The sequence below is a fragment of the Macrobrachium nipponense genome, chromosome 1, assembly GCF_015104395.2.
Source record: "Macrobrachium nipponense isolate FS-2020 chromosome 1, ASM1510439v2, whole genome shotgun sequence".
NCBI lineage: Eukaryota > Metazoa > Arthropoda > Malacostraca > Decapoda > Palaemonidae > Macrobrachium > Macrobrachium nipponense.
Window position 1 is genome coordinate 107,206,946 of NC_087200.1, and position 25,014 is coordinate 107,231,959.

Consider the following 25,014-nt stretch of genomic DNA (forward strand, 5'->3'; position numbering starts at 1 on the left):
TAATCAGGTAGTTTCTGATGGCTCTGACCAGACATGTTTGTTCCTCATCTTCCACCCCCACTATGTCCATTAAGTTCTTTATCCTGAAAGAACGGGGCCAAGGATTTGAAGGATCCTCGTTCTTAGCAAGGAACTCTGTTACATATGAACAAACTGCACTGCCCTGGGCAAAACCTTCTTCCTTACTAATCGCCTGCAACTTGCTTACTCTTCCCACTATGGCTTAGGCGACTAGGATTAGTGCCTTCCTAGTTACATCTCTTATGGTTGCCGAATTCAACAGTTCGAATTGGGGACCAAAAAGCCATGTTAAAACTACATCCAAATTCCATTCCATTTCGTCAGGCTTGAATATTTTGGAGAAGCTGCAGGATCTGGTAAGGTCGCTGATGTCCTGATTTGACAAGATGTTGAGGCCTCTATGCTTAATGACTGATGCAAGCAAGTGGCCAAATTCCAGGAGTCCCTCAGAAATAATATAAAATCCGCAATTTCCGTTATAGACATCTCAGAAGAATAGATGCTATGTCGTTTGCAACACGACCTAATGACTCTCCACAAGACTGGTAGAGCATGGCAAAAGAGCTTCTGCAGCTAGCAATAGCCTCTGATGCTTTTCACAAAAGACCTTTTGCTCTGACAAGGTTCCTGACATTCTGAATCCTGTCAGGGCCAGAGTGGACAATCCTTGGTGATACCAGTTGAAATGGGGTTGTCTGAGAAGAAATGGACTTTGTGGAAGTGGTCTGGAGAAGTCCACTAACAGATTGAGAAGGCCCGGGAACCATTCTTTCCTGGACCAGAATGGAGCCACTAGGGTCATCGTCACATTCTGGTGTGATTGAAGTTTGTTCAATACTTCTCTTATCATCCCGAAGGTAGGAAAAGTGTAAACGTCCAGTCCTGTCCACTCTAGCAGCATTGCCTCTGTTCTCCACGCTAGTGGTTCTGGAATCGGACAGAAAATAGGGAGGCGATTGTTTCTTGATGTGGCGAACAGATCTATTGATGGTCATCCCAATAGCTTCCAGAGCTCCTGACACACTCTCGTTCAGAGTCCATTCTGTTGGTAAAACCTGGCTCACATGACTCAGTCCGTATACTAGAACGTTCATTTTCCCTTGGACGAATCTTGGAAAAACTGTGATCCTCTTCTTGTTCACCCAGATGTGGAGATCTTAAGCTACTCTGTTGAGAGAAAACAAGTGGGTCCCTCCCTGCTTCCTTAAGTATAACAACACTGTGGTGTTGTCCATATATATTGCTATTTTCCTTCCAGTGACTTTCACATTTGGGTGTGAGGTCTTTTCTTGCTCTGTCCACAGACCTGAGACCTTCCTGTCTCCTAGAAGGGCTCTCCATCCGCTGTCCAAGGCATCTGAGAAGAACTGCAGGTCGGGGTTCGACACAACTAGGGTAAGTCCTTGTAATCTTTCCCTTGATTGCCACCAACAAAGATCCACCTTTATTTCTTCCGTCAAAGGGAAGACTAGCAAGTCTGGTTGCATCTTCCAAGACCAATTTGCTTTCAGGAAAAACTGAAGAGACCTCATGTGTAGACGTCTTAACATGACAAAACTCTCCACTGAAGCAAGGGTCAGGAGGCTCATCCATTCTAGGGCTGAGCAAGATGGGCGAACAAGAAATTGTTGGACTGTCGACAGGCAGGACTCTATCCTCTTTGGGGAGAGAAAAACCCAAAAAGTTAGAGAGTCCAGTATCATCCCTAAATAGAGAATCCTCTGAGTTGGAACCAATTGGGACTTTTCTCCGTGTTTATTAGAATACCCAATTGTTGCGTCAAAGTAAGTGTCTTCTCTAAGTCCTTCACACACTGACGACTGGATCTGGGTCTCAGGAGCCAGTCATCTAAGTAAAAAGCTGCATTGATCCCCATCAGATGCAGCCATTTTTCTAGGGGAGCGAGAATCCAAGTAAATACTTGAGGGGCAGTTGACAGTCCGAAGCAGAGGTCTCTGAATTGGAAGACTCTTCTTGAAGACAAATCTCAGAAACTTCCTGGAGTTCTGATAGATGGGGCCAAGAAAGTATGCATCCTTCATGTCGAGAGACAGCATCCAGTCACCTAGTTGGAGGGCTGACATCACTGATCGACTTGTTTCTATTCGGAATTTCATCTTTAGGATGAAGAAGTTCAAAGTGCTTACGTCCAACACTGGTCTCCATCCCCCTGATGCTTTGGGGACTACAAATAGCCTGTTGTAGAATCCTGGGAAGTTCTTGTCTGAAACCTCCTCTATGGCTTCTTTGCTGATGAGCTCTTCTAGTTCTTAGGCTAAAGCCAAAACTCTTGTTGACCGTGTCGAGTACGCTGTCAAACAGATGGGTGTATTGGACAGCGGTGGATCTTGCATAAATGGGATTGCATATCCCTCTCGAAGCACCTGCACTACCCACTGTTCCACTCCTCTCCAACTCCATTCTTCCCAGTAGTAGTGGAGTCTCGTCCCCACGAGTGTGTGAAGGACCTCCCAATCATTTCTCCGCTGTTTAAAAGGGAGGTTTTTTGGTGGACTTTGAAGTTGGGCACAGGTTAGTCCTTGGTATCTGCTTCCACTTCGACTTACCTCCTGAAAAAGGGTGCTCTTGCAGAGGGGAAGCTTTAGCTCCCATGGCTGGAGGTTCCTTAGGCCTTCTCGCTGACTGCGAAAGAAGTTCATTGGTAGACTTCTTCTCGAGGTCCGACAGTACCTGTTGAACGGTTTCTTCCAGGAACAGGTGAGACTTACTCAAGGGGGAGAACAACAATGACGACTTTTGGTTCGTGGTTACTTCTCGAGATGTGAAGGAGCACCACCGTTCTCTCTTCTTGAGGACTCCAATTGTAAAGAGAGCAGCAATTCCCCTGAACCGTCTCTTACTGCCCTGTCTGCACAGGACAAAACATTGAGCCAGTCCGCAGAAAATTCTTCATCCAGAGACTAGCAATCTTCTATTTTCCTGGCTAACGCTGCTATTGTCCAATCCACAAAACTGAAGACCTCGATCACTTTGTACAAGTTCTTCACCAGGTGATTCAACTCAAGGCGAGAACAACACTTTTGCAGCCGAGAATGCTGCTCTTCTGTGCAAGTCTACAAGGCCGCAAAAGCCTCCTTGGGAGGAGGCAGATACTCCCAAGGAGGGAACTTCTCCTGTCGCATGTAACCTGTAGGTTTTATTCCGTAGCTTTGACGGAGGGTAGGCGAACGAAGCCTTGCCCGACTCCCTCTTCTTTGCAAGTCAAACTTCTGTTTCCTTCAGGGTTTTCTTCAAGGGGTGAGAGAGAACTGGTCTCAGTAAACCCGAAGGAGCTGATCTCCTATCCTTCACGAACATCAATGGAGCAGAAGGCGAAGCTGGCTTGAAACAGGCTGGATGAGTCAGTAAAAGAAACATTAACAGGCCAGAATAAGCTGAAGAAGCTTTCAATTCTTGGTCTTGTTTTTCCTCTTCCGACAGGATGGAAGACACCTTGTCTTCTTCTTCAGTCTGGTTAGTTGCTTTCTTCAAGAAGACCATTAATTTTAAGCTGATGTCTAAAAGGACCCAATGAAGAATCCTATCAAAGGTTTGGTCTTCGAATCATCGTTGGTCGAAGTCGAAGTTGTGGCTGTCGCACAGCTCTTCTTAGAAGACGATCGACTGGGAGTCAATACGACACAAGTCATAGGAGGCGAACGAGTCGAAACTCCTATGGATACATGACAAGGAGAGTCGACATTGCAAGCGCGTGAGCACTGGACCGTATGTGAGCGTCTAACTTCATCCGAAGCTAAACTATCCGGAGAGGACTGACAATCTTCCCAGAAAACCTGGTCCGGAGCAAAACTACAGAAAGGTTGTGGGCTCCAGTGCTCCTTGGATATCTTAATAGGAGGAGATGTACCGCTCGCACATGGGGCATGTCTCTTCACTGGATGCAACACTAAATCACTATTGTTGCCTTGACACAGGCGACTGCACTTCACAATCAGACGAAAAATGCATGACACTAACATCTACACCTTTCCAGTGGCGTTTCCTTGGCACTCACAAGTCGACAATGTTGACGGAGTCGGCGACTGACCGTGGGCAAACCCCCCCAGTCTCCCTTCGACCTCCAGTATGTCTTCTCCTGGGTGCTGGGGAGTGGGACAGTGACCTTCGTCTAGGAGAAATGAGGGGACAGACAGCCGCTTCCTTGGACACGACACTGACACTTGGCCCAACACTGGCCTTTTCACTTGATTTCTCCACAGAAGCACGAAAAGACATCCCCTAAATCCATTATGGATTATGCCAAAAACTCAAATTTCTTGTCCATTTTGGACTCTTAACATGGAAATGGTGTTGGGATTGGAAACATGGGATACCTTGACTGGAGTGATTGGTACTGAAGTTGGAGGACTATCAACAGGTGAGATATTAGACAAAAGTGGAGAAGATAGAGATGGTTTGCTCGCCTCTAAAGGCACAGGAGTTGTCTCTACTCTAGCTTTACTACCAGTAAGTCACTTATGTGAAAACTGGCTTGGGAAAAGTAGAGCAAAATTGAACATCCGCTCTCCAAGGCAGTTGAAGAAAGAATAAATAAATCACGAAGTTCAAGCGTATTATTTGATTTGCTTCCACCTCAGCTAAGTACAGTCATACCCCTACATACCAAAGTCCCTACGTACGAAAAATCCAAGTTACAAAGGCAAAGACAAAGATTTTTTTGCTTCTGTGTACAAAAATAATTTAGGTTGCGAAAGGATGTGTGTACTGTAAAGTCCAAGATTCGCCAGGGCCGCCGAGAACAATTTAAAAACTCGCACGGTGCCAACTCAGTAGACTCGCCACCATCCTCCTGCTCTCCCATTGGTCCCTGATACTAGTTACTGCCGTAAGATCCTGCTCTCCTATTGGTCAGCATCTATCTCATCATGCATCTACGTAAGGGAGTTCCTTGACTATTTTGTTTTGGCAGCGTTATTGTACACACATGGCATTCGTTCATTCACATAGATTTCGTTCGTTAACGTAAATTCGTGTTGGTGATTTTGCTTTCGTTGTAGTGTAAGTTACTTTATCGTGTTGTGTGTGAACTTAATTACTTACGTTATTAGCCACGGGTCCCAAGAATGTTGCTGAAGTTCACGGAAAGAAGAGGATGCTTTCTATGGAGACAAAGATGGAGGTAATCAAGAAGTATTTGTTAATGTGTTTCGTAAATTTAGTGTTGATGTTTTTGTGTGTGTTCGATGAGTTATCCTTATCACTAAAGGTTGGGGATGAAGGAAACACTGAAATACTAAAAGTAAGTTCTTAAGGTCTAATCACAGAGGTGCAAAATAATGTGCCAGCAAGGAAACAAGAGCGGTGCCATACTGGTGAAACATGACTGCCAGAGGGGCGAGATTCAGTCATTACATATGGTACATGAGATACATTAAATGCATAGGGAGGTATATAAATGAATACGAAAGTTAAAGATTGCAATACATATACATAAATGATCATATATCATACTGAATGTTTCTTTCAATTACTTACAGTTTTCTGCCCTTTTTTAATGTGTTTCGTAAGGTTAAGTGTTCATGTTTTCTACCGTTTGTCCTCCTCTGTCACCACTTTCGGGCATCTCCTCACTCGAAAGGTAAGGTTCCATACTTTACTACATATGTACATACAGTATTTCTTGTACCCTGTACACTAATACACTTTATTTACAGGTACAGTAACGATTAGGTTAGGTATTGAATGGTCCAAATTGTTGTATTTCATTGTTTATTGATCAATTTAGCTTTATTACAAAATTTACTGTGGTGTTTTTGTAAGGCTTGGAACAAATTAGGCAATTTACATGTAAAACGTAGTTCTGGATGCGAAAAAATCCGGTCATGAAGGCCACTTCGGAACGGATTAATTTTGTAACCTGAGGCACTACTGTATAGGATGTCATATGCCCCTGATGCCTTGAATACAATTTTTTATTGCTTTTAACCAGTTTTCCAGCTAGCACCAGAAGATTTATCCTAATGTTAAGACCGAAGGTTTGTTCCACATATGAACAAAGTTTCCCGCTATTAGTGAACCATGAAAAAGCTTCCTTTATTCAAATAATAGCCTTACTGATACCAAAATACCCAAAAATTAACAAATATTATGCAGGAAGTACAATACAGTGGCATCTTGTTTGTCAAACGTTCCTTATGTCAAACATGATGTTTTTATAATAAAACAAAGTTTTAATTATACTTACCCAGTAATTGCCTAGCTATAGTTTCTGTTATTCGCAGCAGTATAGATTCAAAATTCGCGGTAGTGACACCGATAAGTGTGTAGGTGACACAGTCTCGCCTCCGCCTAGCGAGAAAAACATCATTTTTAATTATGCAACTTACCCAGTAATTACATAGCTGACTCCCACATTTACAGGAGGTGGGATAAATGGACATATTCTACTCTAAAACATTAAGTCATATAATGAATTAGAAATAGATAAGTTGCTAGCATTGAAACAATGCTTGTTGTTCCTTGTTAGTTAAGAGAGCTTGCAGTAGAGACTGCCTCTGGTTGGTGCTCAACTTAACCTGTAATGGCGCGGCAGTAAAGCCGAGGGTCGCCTCTACTTAAGGGGGAGCCTTGTAGCAAGGATGTTTCCAATTGCTCACAAGGACTACAATTTGCCCTTGCCCTGGGCACAGTACCATAACAAAAAACAACCAGATTATTATGTCACCTACTCTCAAGCAAAACCCACAACCTGTCCACTATGCGTCGGGTGCTCTGGGTACATTGTACCCTCTTGGCTCCATAAACTTTGATCCTTCACTACCAGGTGAAGGTTTGGACAATAGGAGGGAATCCTATGTTTTCTTCCTCAATATCATGCCAGTAATTAAAATTTTCAAGGTACTGCCTAAATTAGCAATTTTCCAAAAATTTCTCTTATGCCATGAGAAATGATGAAAGATCACACTACCAGTAGGTCAAATGCAAAATGGACGTATGAGATATATAGCTCTTAAAAGCTAATGAGGTAGAGGTTGTACTTAATGTCATTAGCTTTGCTAACAAGATGTAAATGCTTCTCTTAAATCTGAGTCTCAGAAGAAAAAGACCATTAGGGTAAATGGCAAGATGTCCTAATCCGAGGACGAGACGCATATGTCCTCGCCATAACATCTTGGGTTAAATCTGGTTTGAGCTTCTGGTTCTAGGAAATACCAGACCATCTAGCCAGAGTTCCTGCAATAAAGCACTTCTCACTGCAATAAAGCACTTCCGACTCTGATAGAACAGGGTTTGCACTTGACTGTAGTTGCTGTCCAGAGTTCCTATCAGAAGGAGCTAGTTCTGCTAAAATACAACACTGTGGGAAGATTTTGCTTCTTGCAGCTTAATTAAACCGCCCGGACGCTGAATTTCCCATGTACTAACTTGTTAGGATTCTGGTGTGGTTCCTGTCTGTCCATAGCAGAAGGGTTCTTGCTGCTTCACAGAGAGAAAAAATGCATTCCTCCCTGTTTCTTGATGTAAGGGAGGGGTGTCCGAGCAGATAGTTACTACTTTATTGCGAACCAGGTCCGCAAACTTCCAATAGCATCTGGTGGATAGCCGTCAATTCTTTCAATTGAAGTGCCACTCTCATGGAATGTCCCCAATACTCTGTCTCCCCAACCTGGATTGGATGTACCTGAATAGAATACCAGGTTGGGGCTCAGAAGAAGGGACTTCCCTTCTAATAGCCTGTCTTCTGATCTCTAACAAGACAGGTCCTCATTTACTTCAGATGTTGCCTGGAACACAAATGAGTGGAAATTTTTCCCTTTCCAGTTATCTTTAGGAAGAGCTGGAGATTCCTCATGTGAAACTGCCAGAGACGACACGAACTATTCTATAGAGGCTAGGGTGCCCAGCAGGCTCCTCCATTCCTTTGTTGAGCAATCTTGAAGGGCTAGCAAATGGTCCACCTACTGAAGGCCCAACTCCACTCTTTGTGGGGATGGAAAAGCCCAAAAGCATCCGAGTCTATCCTCATCCCCCAAAAAGACAAAATCCAAATGGGAGACTAACTGTAACTTCCTCAAGTTTATCAGCAGTCCCAACTCCTGCTAATGATGGAATTTTCTGCAAATCCTCTGTGAACTTTTCTATGAATGTGACCGAAGAAGCCAATATTCCAGGTAAAGAGATTTTTTATCCAGACTAGTTGCAGCCATTAACAATGGGGGCTAAGCTGAGAATACTTAAACACTTGTGTGGCTGTTGAAAACCCGAAGCACAGAGCTGTAAATTGGCACTCTCTCTGAAGACGAAATGGAGAAACTTCTTTGAGCCTCGATGAATTGGGATATGGAACTATGCATCGTCCATATCGATGGACACCATCCAGTCCCCTTGATGAAGGAACAAAAAACTGTCTGATTCTTTCCATTATGAATTTTTGTCTTTGGACAAAAAACATTCAAAGTGCTCACCTCTAACAAGGGACTCAAGCCCCCTGAGGCCTTGGGGGATTTACTAATAATCAGTTATAAAATCTGGGAGTTAGTAGGCTACTAATAACTCTAAGGCATGGCCTTCTTCTGCAAGTGACGAAACTTCTCTTGACTGGGCAATAAAAGTCTGAATTCAGAATTTCCAGAGTAGGCTAAAGCTATTGGAGAGCTGAATAAGGGTGGAACGCTCTCGAAAAGAATGTTGTAGCCTTCTCTCAACATTATATGATCCAAGGTTCTGCTCCTCTTGCTTCCCAGTTCATTCAAATTGGCGGAACCTTTCCCCTGCAGGTGCCTGGGGGCCTGCCTCTTCACTTCTTAGCAGGGATTTGGAGGAGGATTTCCTAATGGTTCGAGGGTTGATACCTCCTCTTCCCCTGATCTAGGGAATGACCTAGAACTTCCCTTGCCATGAAAGAGCTGAGCGCATGTGGAAGGAGAAGGGTGTGAGCTAGTAGTGGTAACACGAGAAAACTTGGTTGAGTGAGAGGGAGAGAAAGTCTGGGGTTCACTTCATCTGGAGTTCAGAAGCTACCTGAATCACTGCATCCTCAGGAAAAAGGTGTTTACTATCCAGAGGAGGGTAAAGAGGGGTAGACCTCTGTGTCTGATACACTATTTGGTGGTGAAAGAACATGAGTTCTCTCGTCTTCTTCAGAATGCCCAACATAAAAGAAGACAATTCCATGGAACTGTCTCGTTAAAGGTCCGTAAAATCCTCATCCAGCACCGAACATTCCTTGATCTTGCGGCCCAAACCTCCAACAGTCCAATCAAGGAAGCCCACTACTACAACCCAAGGAAGATAATTTTAATTACATTGCCTAATTCCTGTCAAAAGATGTGACGGTGGGAAATTTTTAAAGTTAAACTATCCCTGTTACCTCTTTCAGAAAGCCAAAGGTTAGCTTCCTTCATCACCTAAAAAAACTAGATAAGCAACTCGGACGCATCTACTTGATTATCTCTAAAAAATGAGGACACTGGCAATGTTGGAGCTACTGGCAAGACAAAGTCAGAGAAATTCACTAGAAAATATCGAAGAGCCGACTTGTAAGTCGTAGGAGGAGTTTCCTTATCTGCCTTCTTCCTCTTCTTCTGCCAAAAAAACAGGGGACAAGGCTGTTTGTGGCTGGATAGAAGGAGCAGTATGCTTCATGAAGCCTTGGAGAGAACAAATCTGAAGAATTCGCTACAAAGTAGTAAAGTAGCGAATTGTAGGATGTCTGAGACGACTCCTTATCTTCTTCTTCTTCGGCAGATGAAAATGGAGACAATTTTGCTCAAGGTTGAACAGGAGTTACAAAATACTTCCTAAAACCAAAAATACTGTCCAACTTATTTTGAATGGTTGCAGTCGAAGGATATGAGACAGTCATAACTTGACACTGTCAGTAAGACAGAAGATGTAAGCGTTGTTCACGGCTCAAAAAAACTTCCTACTGATCCAGCTACGCTGGGCACCGATGGAAGTTCGGGTGCCGATGGACGCTCAGGCGCTTATGGATGCTCGGGCGCCAATGGATGCTCGGGCGCCAATGGACGCTCATGGATGCTCAGGAGCCAATGGACGCTTGGGAGCCAATGGATGCTCAGGCGCTAATGGACGCTTGGGAGCCATTGATCGTTCTGGTGCCAGCAGTGGTATTGAGACTAGTGAGCGCTCTTGAAGAAGAGGTAAACCATGCACCAGTAGGCACTACTGCGACAATGAGTGCTCAACCGCTTGTTGAAGCCGAGGCGCCAATGGGTGGTCTTTTACTCTTGTCCCAAATGGGAGGCTTGAATTACTTTAGATACAGAAGGCAGGACAGTCCTTTCCTGCTCAAGAAGGACGCACAGTCACCAAGAGAAGCTCAACTGCCGTACACTTTTTAAGAGCTAGACTCTAAAACAAAGGAACTATCTGGAATAGGGAGCATAGGGGGAAAGGGGTCTGACGCCAACAGACAATCAGAACTTTCCCTGCATGCAACCTTATCTGATGGATGCCGAAAAGACAACTTCCTTGAATCTAGGAAAAGGGTATCCTTTCCCTACACTGACCCTCTAAGCCATTGTCAATGTGTGAAAACCATTCAGGACAGTCCCAGAACCTGCAAGAAGGACGTTGGTTCTCTTGTAACACTCTGGTCTTCTTAGAAGGGACAGAAGGCAACATATTACAAGTCCTCCTTTACAGTGGACAAGACTCTGCAATAAAGCACCACTGGCTCAACCCACTTGCGGAAAGACAAAACATTTCCTTATAGATGCCTTTTCAATGGGACTATGTCACAACCTGAGATTTAACAACAGGACCGCCTGAGGGGGCGACTGTCCGTGGGCAAATCCCACTGACCTCCCTTGGGCTACCAGTATGCCTCCTCCCAGGTGCTTGGGAGTTTGACAGGGACCTTTGCCTAGGAGAATCAGGGAACGAACAGCACCTCCTCCACTGCACAACACTTCACTATCACAAGGTTAACATTGCTAATCTCAACACCACTGGCAATGGTATGGGAAGGAGGTGAGGGAGACAAGCAAAGGAGCATGTGGTACAAATTAAATTTTTACAATAAAAATGACATTCATAAAATAATAATTTTTCAATAATATATATCCATCAACTACACAGCTATAAGTGGAGCTTATAGCTGTGCAACCACTGGACAATCATTAAAATTAAAGCTAGTAGCAGGAGAGAAAAAACAACTGGGATTGGTGTTATCTGACTAGGTGTCCATGTATCACAAGAAAACTACTTGAACCCCTGTGTAGCTACAATATTGAGAGCTCAGAACCGCTGGATGCTCGGCGCAATGGATGCTACTTCGCGCTTGGCGCCGATGGACGCTATTGGGCGCTGGCGCTGATGGATGTATTGGGCGCTCGGCATCGATGGACGCTATTGGGCGCTCAGCGCCGATGGACACTATTGGGCACTCGGCGCCATGTTCACTACCAAGGTCTAAAGAATTCTTTAGACCTCGTTCACTACTAGGAGCCGCGGATCCGCCGGACGCTCGTGGGCACTACTAGGCTCAACTGTACGCTGCCACAGATCTGCTGGACGCTTGTGGACGCTACTAGGCGTCCACTACTGGGCTCAGTAAACTATAAGATAAATGCATGACATAATTTTACGTCAAACATATGGCTAAAGATAAGATCAGCCCGAATAATTCGGCCCAGTTAAGCTAAAAGCTTTGAAGGCAAACGTACTCTATCGTCATTCTAGCTATACTTAACAGTTTTTATTTGATTCAAGCTTAGGCCACATGCTAAATCAACATTACTTTGTTCCCTTAATGGTTTTAAGTACAGCCCTCTATGGGGATGTTCTCTCTGTAGTGGGCTCTTGTACGTTTTCAAGTTGTTTCCAATAATACTATTACATCACAATAAAAATATCAATAATAATAATTTTATTCTTACTTTTAATAGGATTTCAATAGACCGCCCTCTGAAAATCCATAATAACTACATTAAACTTTTACACTGAAGTTGAAAAGATTGATAAGTGTTTAAATATATGGCAAATTTGTTCAGTAGCAGACATGCTAACAAGCTAAAGTGGTGAAAACACCTTAAAACAATAATTATTAATCCTGCCAACACGTTTTTGCGGAAATAAAATTCAACACCAACATCGTTCTGATAACAAATGCAATGTTTACGTTATTACGATACTCTATCCGGAAGATAGATAATGCAGGGTTTCCACTATTACGCAACTTCCTTATTAGTTAAGTTACATCTCACTTTGTTGCGTTACTCATTGTGAAAATGATTTAATCAAAAGATCACTACTGAAACGTGTTATCGAACAATATCTGATTGCTAACAAGCGTAAACATTGGTCCACTACAACCAATGTTTACATATTATAGTTCAACACTTGTTAAATAGTAGTTGACTAATTAACTGCAAGTCGCTGTAAATGCGAACTAAAGATGTACTACTTCAGTGAAATGCAATAAAACAAGGAAAAACTCATCCTGAAGCTTTCGGTTGATGTTATTCCACTCTCGGTTTGTATACCGAAATCTGATAAATGACCGGCGAAAATTGAATAAACTGCTGCCAACACCAGATGTTTACACCAGGAGTCGCAGAAACGGAATGAGCTAATTGGCTGTGTTGTTCCTAACCTTCTCGCTAGGGGGGGGGGCGAAACTGTGTCACCTACACACTTATCGGTGTCGCTACCGTGAATTTTGAATCTATACTGCTGCGAATAACAGAAACTATAGCTATGTAATTACTGGGTAAGTTGCATAATTAAAATTTCCGTTTTAGAACAAAATTTTTGAGAAAATTTTGTATTGTTTGTCAGACAAATGCTTGTACTTTGAACTGACTTATTATCCTAATTCATACTTGTATTCGACGGCCTACTGGGTCTTCCAAGTTTAACTATTAATTTTTGTTTCATTTACAATATATGTAGTATACTCTAATGATAACTATATTCAACAAAATAAATAAAAGTACAAAGTATTTAATATAAAATTTACTTTCAATATAACATTTAGCATAAAAGAAGTATAAAATCGTACGCAACAGCTGTGACGTCACACCCAGCTGACTTGAGACTGAACGAGGGACCGTTGATATGTTGAAGAGAGAAGGAGGAGAGAGAGTTAAAATATTACTGTATGTATGTAAAAGCAATAACTTCACATAAAAAGGGAATTTCCCAATAATAAAATATGAAAACAATCAAATGAAATACAGAAAAAAAGAAGAAAAAAAGTCTTAATTGAGCCAGTGTTCAGTGTGCCGAGTGAGACAGTCTAGTTGAACAATATTAACAAAATAGTAAATGAAAGAACAAAGCTTTTCACAATAAAATTTAGCATAAATGATTAACAAAATCATTCGTAGTTGCGGTGATACGCAGCTAACTTGAAGTAGAGGGTGGGAGCGTTTACACCTTTGAGGAATAATGAACGAATGATTTTAAAGATTGAAAAAGAAGCCCACAAAATAACTGTGTAACTTGTTTACTTCTAAGTATTTACATTTAAACAAGTTACACAGTGATTTTGTTGGTTTCTTTTTCAATCTTCAGAAGAAAACTGAAAGAAGTTTTTGCTTGGTTCATCATGAAAGATTTTAAGTTATCGTGCCCCGTGGTATTGTTGAGGAGAGAAGAGACAGTAAAATCTTTTACTATAATATGTCCCCCCCTGTATTTGCGGGGGATGTGTACCAGACCCCCCCACAAATAGTTAGAATCTGGAACCCCATAAAAATGCTAAAAACAGCCTATTTTGTTAGTTAAAACTCAAGAAAAACTCACTAAAAATATCTATACTTGTTTTTTTAGTAGTTTTATCACAAAAAGTGCATTTTATGATGAAATTGATAAAAAAACCCAGAAATTCTGGATATCTCTCATAGGAAAAATGTTATTTTCATGATAAAATAAATTTTTGAACACTCACCTGGTAGTTATATATAAAGCTTACGTCCTCGACGTCACGGCAGAATTTCAAAACTCGCGGCAATCACTGATTGGGTAGTCAGGCGCACCACCTGCGCGCCCTCTACCCAGGTACGTAGAACCATTCCAACTATTCCTCAGATCTTCCATGCCCATAGTTTCTAGAGGAGAGGAGGGTGGGAATTAAATTATATATAACTACCAGGTGAGTATGTTCAAAAATTTACTTTATGATGAAAATAACATTTTCAAACATCTAACTCACCTGGTAGTTATATATATAGCTGATTGACACCTTTGGTGGAGGGTCAGAGACAGCTATCATCATTGGAATTGACATAAGAGTTAAATAAAAACAAACTTGCGGGTTCGTACCTGTTAAGGAAGCTGACTTCAATGATATCCTGCCTCATCATGTCTGCTTTCCTTATGAGATCCAGCGATCCACCCAGGGGGCTGAAGACCTATTGGAGATTGTCAACCGGTCAAACCTCTATGTGACTAGACTCCCTACAATACCCTTGTTCCGGGCGCTACCAAGGAACAAGTTGACCACCTGACTAAGGATCAATGATTGTGGAAGACTGCGTCCAGTCTCCACAAACAACCATAAAAATTTCAATAGTTCCAAGGTAAGAACAGAGTATTGATATATGTGGTTTTTTAAGGAGTAGTCCCTTCTCCTATTACTGAATGAGCTGCTACAAACGGACCCAGTGTGTAGCAGTCATCATACAAAGTCTGCACTTGTGTAAGATAGTGCGACGCAAACACTGACTTGCTTCTCCAGAAGGTTGCGAAGGTTGCGTCCAGGATATTCTGAAGGGATCTATTTTGTTTAAAAGCTACCAAGGTTGCTACGGCCCTAACCTCGTGAGTTTTAACTTTTAGTAGCTTGAGATCCGCTTCATTAATTGCTGAATGCGCTTCCCTAATTAACTGCCTCATAAAAACGGATAACGCATTCTTTGACATTTGCAAAAAAGGGCTTTTTGACAGAGCACAAAAGCCCCTCTGAATTGCCACGTAATTTTTCCGTTCTTTCCAGCTAATGCCTCAAGGCCCTTACCGGACAAAAAACTCTTTCTGCTTCCTCACCTGTGAGATCCAACAGGTTTGGAATTTCGAACGATTTGGGCCAGGGCTGAGAAGGGCGTTTGTTCTTCGCCAGGAATCCTAGCTGCAGAGAGCAGATAGCCTTGCCCTGTCTGAAACCTACAGCTTTGCTAAAGGCCTGAATTTCACTGACTCTTTTTGCTGTTGCTAGACTTATCAAGAAGAGAGTTTTCACGGTGAGGTCCTTAAATGATGTTTCCTGTAAAGGTTCGAACCTATCACTCATGAGAAACTTCAGAACTACATCCAAATTCCAAGCTGGTGAAGATTGTAGTTTCTCTTTAGTGGTCTCGAAGGATCTAAGAAGGTCTTGTAAATCCTTATTATCCGATAGATTCAGGTTCCTATGCCTGAAGACCGCTGCTAGCATGCTTCTATAACCCTTAATGGTAGAAGCTGAAAAGTTACGCCTCTTCTTAAGGTATAGCAGAAAATCTGCTATCTAAGTCACAGAGGTACTGGAAGAGGAAACGGAGTTGTCCCTGCACCATCCTCTAAAAGTCTCACACTTGGATTGGTATACCTTAATGGTGGAAGACCTCCTTGCTCTTGCAATGGCTCTAGCTGCCTCCTTCAAAAATCCTCTAGCTCTTGTGAGTTTTTCGATAGTCTGAAGGCAGTTAATTGAAGAGCTTGGAGGTTTTGGTGATACCTTTCCAAGTGGGGCTGTTTGAGTAGATCTACTCTTAACGGAAGGCTTCTGGGGGTGTCCACCATCCATTCCAGTACCTCTGTGAACCATTCTCTTGTCGGCCAGAAGGGAACCACTAGAGTCATCCTGGTGCCTTCGTGAGACACGAACTTTTGCATCAGTTTGTGTACCACTTTGAATGGCGGGAAGGTGTACACATCTAAATGATCTGAATTCATGAGGAACGCATCTATGTGGATTGCCTCGGGATCTGGGATTGGAGAGCAGTACGTCCCCATCCTCTTCGTTTGTGCTGTGGCAAAGAGGTCTATGCATGGGCGACCCCAGGTTCGCCACAGGTTCTTGCAGACTTCCTGATGGAGAGTCCACTCTGTCGCCAAGACTTGGTGTTTCCTGCTCAGGATGTCTGCCCTTACATTCTTCTCCCCTTGAATGAAGCGTGTCAATAATTTCACGCTTTTCTGTTTCGTCCAGAGAAGAAGCTCTCTCTCTTGACGTCTTGTAAAGGGACTCGGAGTGGGTTCCGCCTTGTTTGTTGATGTAGGCCAACGCCGTCGTGTTGTCGGAGTTGACCTGCACCACTTGTTGTGCACTGCACTTCTGAACTCCTTGAGAGCCAGAAAAACTGCAGTCAGTTCTTTCTGATTAATATGAAAGTTTTCCTCTTCTCTGTTCCAGGAGCCCGAGACCTCCAGCTTTCCCAGTGTTGCTCCCCATCCCGAGTCCGAGGCGTCGGAAAACAACACTAGGTCTGGGTTCCTCTGTTTTAGGGAAAGGCCTTCCTGGAGCTTGACGGGGTCGTTCCACCACCGTAGACAGTCTTTCATGGAGTCCGAAACTGGAATACACTTTGTCTCTTAGTGTCTTCCTCTTGTCCCAATGCCGTTTGAGGTGGAATTGAAGAGGGCGAAGGTTCAGTCTTCCTAAGGAGACAAACTGTTCTAGCGAGGAAAGGGTCCCCAGCAGACTCATCCATTCCCTCACTAAGCACTTCTGTTTCCTTAGGAATTTTTGCAACTTTTCCAAGGCTTGTTTCGTTCTCAATTCGGACGGAAAAGCCTGAAAAACCTGACTCTGAATCCTCATACCCAGATACAAGATTTCTTGGGATGGGATCAGTTGAGATTTTTGACGGTTTATCAGAAGGCCTAGGTCTTCCGATAACCGAATCGTCTTGTGAAGGTTCTCCAGACAGCAGGTGTAGGAGTGGGCTCTGAGAAGCCAGTCGTCCAGATACGGCGAGGCCCTGATACGATTTCTGTGTAGTATTACTGCTACATTGCTCATCAGCCTCGTGAATATTTAAGGGGCGGTGTTTAAGCCGAAGCAAAGACCTCGAAATTGGTAAGTTTCTTCCTTGTACACGAACCGAAGGTACTTCATGGAGTTCGGGTGGATAGGGACGTGAAAGTAAGCATCCTGAAGATCTAACGAAACCATCCAGTCGTCTTGTCTGACTGCGGCTAGAACTGATTTCGTTGTCTCCATCGTGAATTTTGTTTTCTTGACGAAAATGTTCAGGGCACTCACGTCCAGTTATGGTCTCCATCCACCCGAATTCTTGGGAACCAGGAATAAGCGGTTGTAAAACCCTGGAGACTCCAGATTCCGAACTCTTTCTATTGCTACCTTCTGAGGCAACATAGAAACCTCTTGCTGTATTGCTTGGATCTTGGTTTCCTCTCTGTATCTTGCTAACAGATCGATCGGTCTTTCTGCTAAGGGGGGTTTTTTCAAGAAAGGGATTTTGTATCCCTCCTTGAGAAGCTGAATCGACCAGGGATCTGCTCCTCATTCCTCCCATGCTTGCCAGAAGTTGGAAAGTCTGGCTCCTACTGCTGTCTGAAGAGGATTGTTGTCAGACTTTGTTTCGCCCTTGTCTGAAGCCTCTTTTCTTAGAACCTCTTAACACCGGTCTTGTGCTCCCTCTACTGAGGGATCTACCTCAAAAGGGCTGAGAAACTCGAGGTAGAGGTTTAGATTCTTTGAGTTTCTGAGCACTGAAACTTGATGGTAAGACCTTCCATGCTGCCTTTGTCATAAGATCTTTAGTTGCCTTTTGAGTTAAGGCAGAAGAGACATCCTTTACCAATTCTTGAGGGAAAAGATGAGTGGAAAGAGGGGCAAAAAGTAATTCCGTTTTCTGAATGGGTGTGACCCCATTCAAAAGGAAAGAACACAATTGAGCCCTTTTCTTTAAGATTCCCGCCGAGAAAAGAGCAGCAAGTTCATTAGATCCGTCTCGAAGAGCTTTGTCTATACACGACATCAGATGAACTAGTTCTTCCGTGTCAGTAGATTTGGAGGCTTCTAATTTCTTCCCCAACGATCCCAGAGTCCAGTCTAGGAAATTAAAAACCTCGAAGGCTCTAAAAATCCCTTTGAGGAGGTGGTCCATCTCAGAGGAAGACCAAAAAACCTTCGTCTTTCCCATGGCTGTCCGACGAGAAGCGTCCACAAGACTGGAGAAGTCCCCATGAGAAGAAGCGGGAACTCCCAGACTGAGAGCTTCTCCAGTATCATACCAGATGCTAGATCTGGACGCTAATCTGGCCGGAGGAAATGAGAAAGCTGCCTTTCCTTGGTCTCTCTTCGTGTCCATCCATTCCTTCATGATCTTCAATGCTCTCTTCGAAGAACGTGACAACACCATCTTTGTGAAGTCGGACTTCTTAGATGTCTTTCCTAGAGTGAACTCTGAAGGTGGGGAACGAGGGGCAGCTGGAAAAAAATTTTCCAGAAAAAGTTCCGTGAAAACTTTCATTAGTCATTTCAAGTCCGACGAAGGCTGTAAATCTCTTTGGTTTTCTTCGTCGGACAAGTCTTCTATTGGACCAAAAGGAGAAGGGGGGGAGTCATCCCTTCCCTCCTCCGATCGACCCATAACCGATGTCGCTATGTCATGTTTCGTCAGTGTTTTCGAAGAAAATTCTTGTCGCCTGCAAGTGTCCTGGCGTCGAGAATCATGACGCTCGGCCTCCTGGTGTCAAACTTCTTGACATTCGGTGTCATGTTGATCAAGTATTTGACATTCGGCATCTTGGCGTCCAGCCTCTTGATGTCTGGCGTCCTGGCGTCCAGCTTCTTGACGCTTGGCGTCCTGGCGTCCAGCCTTTCGACGCTCGGTGTCCTGGCGTCCAGCTTCTTGATGCCTGGAGTCTTGGCGTCCAGCATCTTGACGCCTGGCATCCTGGCGTCCAGCCTCTCGACGCTCGGCGTCCAGCCTCTAGACATTCAGCGTCCTGGCGTCCAGCAACTTGACGCCTGGCGTCCTGGTGTCCAGAATCTTGACGCTTGGCGTCCTGGTGTCGACTTCTGGCATCCTGGCGTCCAGGCTCTTGACGCTCGGCGTCATGATGTTGAGAATATCGACGTCTGTCGTCTTCCTGGCGTCCAGCTTTTATAGGCATGTCGTCCTGGCGTCCAGCTTTTCGTCCAAGCTTATGACGAATGCTTCGCTTGGCGTCCTGTTTGTTTGTAGTAGGCTGATAAACCTGCATAAAAGAAGAGAGCTTTTGCTGCAAATCTTGCAGTAAGGAAAACTGCGAAGCTTCTTGCTGCTGGGGACAGACTGGGGAAGCCGCAAATTCAATCTCTCTCTCTTCATCATGTTCGGCGAAAGACGAAAGTCCTGAAGACGAATGCCAATCCGCAGGAGCTGGAGCATGAACTGAAGTCGCAGCACCCACCGAAGGCCTCCCTCCGTCCGATACTTCCTTTCCTCCTACCAAAGACGACGGCCGCCTGTGCGACATCTTGCGTCTTAGTTTGGTAGGAGAGCAAGCATCGGAGTCGAAAGAGAAACGTTCCGGAGTTGCTGCTGGCACCGAAGGCCTCCCCAGTTCCGATATTTCCTTGCCTCCTACCAAAGACGACGGCCGCCTGTGCGACATCTTGCGTCTTGGCTTGGTAGGAGAGCAAATATCGGAGCTGGAAGGGAAGTGCTCCGGGCTGCTCCATTGACTAAATCCTGGCAGTTCTTGATGCTTGGTGTCCTGCTCTACTGGATTTTGTCTTTTCATGGGTCTCGATTTCGCAGTCTGACGCCAGCCCCGTCTGGGTACTGCGTCGTCAGACGACGAAGAAAACACTTTAACCTCGCCTTTCCAATGGCGAGGGTGAGCGTCCTGGGATTCGTCTACAGGTACGCTCGAGGGGACGGCCGCTCGGGAGCTAAAACCTCTTGCCTCCCTTCGTTGGTCGACATTCCTTCTCACAGGGGTTGGTGAGCTTGGAAGCAGTCTAGGACTAGGAGCACGACAGGTCCGAGTGGGCGCAGCCTCCACTGCACTTGCACTTTTTATATCACTAGCCACTTTCAGATTTCTCACATCAGACCACAATTTCTCCCTATCCTCTGCAAGGGATTCTACCCGTTGTCCAAGGGCTTGAATGGCTGTCATCATGTCCTTTAATGTTGGACTCTTACCTCTTTCCGTAGTTGGATCTGGTACTGCTACTACATACGAAGGATCAAAAGGTTCATTGATAGATAGAGAACTGTCTATCCCTTGACTATCCTTGGAGGAGCGAGACATAGTACTCTTCGCTCTCCTTATTCTATCCTTCTCTAATTTCTGCACATAGCGGTAATACTCAATCCATTCAGTTTCAGGCAAGTCCACACATTCATTACACCTATCACCCAACTCACAAACTTTACCTCTACATTTGGTACAAATAGAATGAGGGTCTATTGAAGATCTAGCAAGCCGAGTCTTGCAACCTTTCACACACATTCTCACACTCAATGCAGAGTCAGTCATGTTGGGAATTATCAAAAGAGAAATAAAAAAAGCAAGGGTCAAAACCAACAATATCCAAATAAGTCGATAAAAATCCAAATTCCAAATCAAGCGAAAGCCAAAGCCAAAGTGTACTTCACCAAATCAACTGCAAAAAACACGGGCTAAGCGAGCGAAGTTCCAACGATGTCACCGGTAGCGGCGGCAGGGAAGATCTGAGGAATAGTTGGAATGGTTCTACGTACCTGGGTAGAGGGCGCATAGGTGGTGCACCTGACTACCCAATCGGTGATTGCCACGAGTTTTGAAATTCTGCCGTGACGTCGAGGACGTAAGCTATATATATAATTACCAGGGGAGTTAGATGTTTGAAATACTGCGATTAAGCAAATTTTCCACAAATAATGGGGGGAAATATTCCCGAGAGAAATCTGTGAATCTATGAGTCCGCGAATCCGGAGAATGTGAATACAGGGGGTCCACTGTATTTTTTTTCTGAGAGAGAGAGAGAGAGAGAGAGAGAGAGAGAGAGAGAGAGAGAGAGAGAGAGAGAGAGAGAGAGAGAGAGATTTATCTCTTTAATCTCTTGGAAAATGTTAACTCATTTCTGGTCACTCCTGTTTAGTTGTCCATGCAACTAACAACAAAATTTAAAATTTTTTCCCCATAGAAGTACAGTGGTCCACCTGTACTAGCGGGGGATGCATACCAGATGCCCCCGTGAATAGTTAGAACCGGCGAATAGTTGGAGCTCATGTAAAAATCCTTTAAATCTCCTATTTTGTTAGCCCTTAAACGCCGACTTGACATATTGTATGTCGACTAAAATTGTCTGTCGGGTGCCAAGTGTATGTAAGGTGTCGATTGCAAAAAGTTTTTTAAATATTCGCACAAAAGTAGTTATAGGCCTAGTTTGCGAAAGATTTTAAATCACGCCCCTTTGAGGGATACTGGGAGTTCACGGATCACGCTGTTGTTTTGTTACAAGCGTTACCCAGCCGTGCATGTGCAAATTTCTTTCTTCTTGCACTACAAAGCATCAGCAAACTTTTGCGATTGTAAGCTAAAACCCTTATATTCTAGTAACATTCAATCACGTCCCTTCATTTTGCAAAGTCTCTAGCACAATATTTTGATTTATGGTGAACTTAAAAAAAAACTTTTTCCTTCCCTCCGCTGAAAATCTCAGAATTTCTTTAGTCATCTTTTCGTAATTTTCGCACCATTTTCTATTAGGCCTTACATAAAGTGTTATACATGAAAATGTGTGCAATATCATGAAGAATACAACAAAAATAACTCATGGTTATAACTTTTATTAGTTTTGAAATATTTTCATATAAATCATGATAAATAGAAAAAATTCGACCTTCGGTCAACTTTAACTCGACCGAAATGGTCGAAAACTGCAATTGTAAGCTAAAACACTTGCAGTCTAGTAATATTCAATCAATTACCTTCATTTTGCAACAAATGGGAAGTCTCTATCACAATATTTCGATTTATGGTGAATTTTAGAAAAAACTTGTTTTTACGTCCGCGCTTTACAAATTCATGCATCATTTTGTGATAATATTTTCTCTGTGATGATTGATTGTTTTACAATTTGTTATATACCAAAATCATCGCTATTTAGTGTACAATACAAAGAAAAAAAATTACTCATTAGCTTTAACTGTTTTGCTCACACCACGATTTGTGTACAATTATATATGAATTTTTTTTTGTGCTGTCATATAGTATTCCAATATTTATATATGATAATTATCTTTTTTCATTTCTGATGGTTGCATAATAAACTTCAGCCAATGACAAAAAAGGGAGCCAAAAATGAACTCTTAATCTTAAAAATGAAGCATGCTGTGATTTAAAAAAAAAAAATTCCGTTTCAGCGCTAACTCACGAACGCTGCTGGCATAGGAGAGACACTATTGAAAATAGAGGCTCGGCGTTTAAGGGTTCGTTAAAACTCAAGAAAAACCCACTAAAAATTTTTATACCTAGTTTTTTTAATTGCTTTATCACAAAAAGAGCATTTTATGATGAAATTGATAAAAAACAGGAATTTGTGGATATTTCTCATAGAAAAATACTACCAATAGCCAAATTTTCTGCGAATAATGCAGGGAAATGTTCCCAAGAAAAATCCACGAATGCGTGAGTCCGTGAATCCGGAAAACACGAATACGGGGGGTCCACTGTATTATCTGAACTATATACACACTTTTAAAACATGAACACACGTTGGTTAAAGAGACTTAAATTGGTAGTATCTTTTCCTGAGAGAGAGAGAGAGAGAGAGAGAGAGAGAGAGAGAGAGAGAGAGAGAGAGAGAGAGAGAGAGAGAGAGAGAGAGAGAGAGAGAAATTATTCAGGACTCTAAAGCTCAGCAGCAGATGTATAATTAGTATAGGCAATCCCGGTTACTGGCAAGGGTTCCGTTGCCAACAGCATGATGATTAGCAAGAATAGCCGAGGATGGGCGGTAATAACCGAGGATCAGCAGCGATAACTGAGGATTGGCGCATATTGGCACCGAAAATTCAGTTGTCGTTGCTAGACACACGCCATAAGGCCAGATAACTGGGGACTGCCTGTATTTTATATTGGGATTTTTTAGGTCAATTCTTAGGATTTAGTAGGAAAAATAATTTGAGTAGCACTACACACCAAAATGACACAGGTCAACCATTAGTACGCCAAACCACCAAAGTTATGAATTCATACTCTACTTTCTACAAAATGCTTTTGCTTTTTAGAATTTTGGATAAAGGGTTGTGTACCTGTACAACCATCCAATTCTGTCTACCCTATGACTTATGAAAATCAGGGAAATATACCACCAACAATCTCCCTGCCTGAGGGATATTTACACAAATCACTATGAAATTTAATGCTGAAAAGTGAACAAGTAAAGATAATCCTCAAAAGACCACTCTCAACTACTTATGGTAATTTCACTAAAGTGTTCTCTCTCTTGCAGATACACACATAATGAGATATTGTATTGAGACTAGAATCGTCTCACACATTTACCAGCTGACTACAGTTTTCTTTCATTTCAGGTGGGATTGGAATATCTAGGATACTTTTATGAATACAATTTTGTCTGTAGTGATTTTTTTTTTTTTTTTTTTTTTTTTTTTTTTTGTAAAGTAACATACAAAGAACAGGAAAGTTTTCATGGCCACAAATCACAATTTCTTGTTACAGTACCTTAGAAAACCACAAAATTATTTAATTCCTAACTTACCTTCCACAATAATCACAGCTTCATAGGAAAATTTCTGGAAGATCTGATTCAACGCCCATCTGTAATGTCTTGCTATTAGGAAATATCCCTTAAATTTCTTTTCTTTTACAGGTACATCGATATCACTCAAGTCAGGTTGCTGAAAATAAAAATAATTTTATATACACTAATACCTCTCTTATCTACTTAACATATTATTTAAACTGCACCTACTATGCTATACTACAAGACTCCTTAACACTGGCTAATGGAGTTATGTGACAGTTGGAGAATCATTGTATATGAATAATTTGCCCAGGAACTGTAGCACTATGAAGATTCCTCAATGCAAGGTGCCACTTATGTAAATTCAAAAAGAAGCAAGCATTCATAAAACACAAAAATAAATAATAAATAACAACCAGCACAACTTCACCAAAAAATGGACTCTCAGAGAAAAAATGAAAAATAATGTAAGTAGTTACAAGGCAAGTTGCTACATAAAAGTTTACAACAAAATGCTTTTTTTTAATTATTTGATGAGGTTTTAATGAGGTCCTGAAATTACTAACAAAAATGGACTCAAGTCAATAGAAAGTGAAGATTTCTTTCTATTAAAATTGTTTGTTTATTGTTCATCATTACAGTATTTTATTTCTTTTTTATTATTAATTTTAAAGGGTAAGTAATGTGTTATCCTTAACCACAGTGTATATCTTATTTCTTATGTTAAAAGCTGACAATAACTACTACTTTGTAAGCATAGTTCACTGTGCTGACATATTACATGTGATGGTAATAAAATTCCCACTACATCTCCATAACTTGGTTTATTATTCCAGAACCATTTACTGTTTTATTTTCATTATTTTCAAGTACATAAATATTATGTTATTCGCTATCAGAGTATACATTACGTTACAGTAAAACTAGATTGATTATGTCTGTTAAAAACTGGTGTCACAACATCTCGGTTATTAGTTTAACTATTACTTTGATGGGCATGCAAATCATAGCCCAATATTTTGAAACTTGCAGGTTGGTAATGAAATGTTTGTTTGTTTGTATGGTGCTTTTACATTGCACGGAACCAGTGGTTATACAGCAACTGGACCAACCGCTTTAAGTGACTTCCGAACAACATCGAGAGTGAACTTCTATCACCAGTTTCTTGTGCATACAAATTTAATGTCACAGCCCACATAGCAATTTATATATTTAATATGTTGAAAATTCATACGCTTATTAACAAAGTTTGAAGTGGAAGTGTACTCTGGTACTCTTATGAATAATATAGCCTAGCCTAGGCCGATAACGAGTTATCGGTGCCATCTGCACCTTATGGCACACCATAAGAACCCTTATGGTGC

The 25,014-nt window shown here is 42.4% G+C and overlaps 1 protein-coding gene across 6 annotated transcripts in view; it reads right to left on the reverse strand.

The window, feature by feature from the left end:
* Positions 1 to 25,014, reverse strand: part of LOC135219535 (alpha-1,3-mannosyl-glycoprotein 2-beta-N-acetylglucosaminyltransferase-like) — a 386,065-nt gene that overhangs the window by 135,268 nt on the left and 225,783 nt on the right. For 5 of the 6 annotated variants that reach the window (XM_064256378.1, XM_064256373.1, XM_064256376.1 and 2 more), the window contains 2 exons: positions 23,666 to 23,804; positions 13,010 to 13,045 (listed from right to left, as the gene is read on the reverse strand). In XM_064256378.1, the coding sequence (XP_064112448.1) occupies positions 13,010 to 13,045; positions 23,666 to 23,804 (175 nt within the window). The remainder of the gene's footprint in view (positions 1 to 13,009; positions 13,046 to 23,665; positions 23,805 to 25,014) is intronic. The other variant, XM_064256375.1, reaches the window with a different exon arrangement.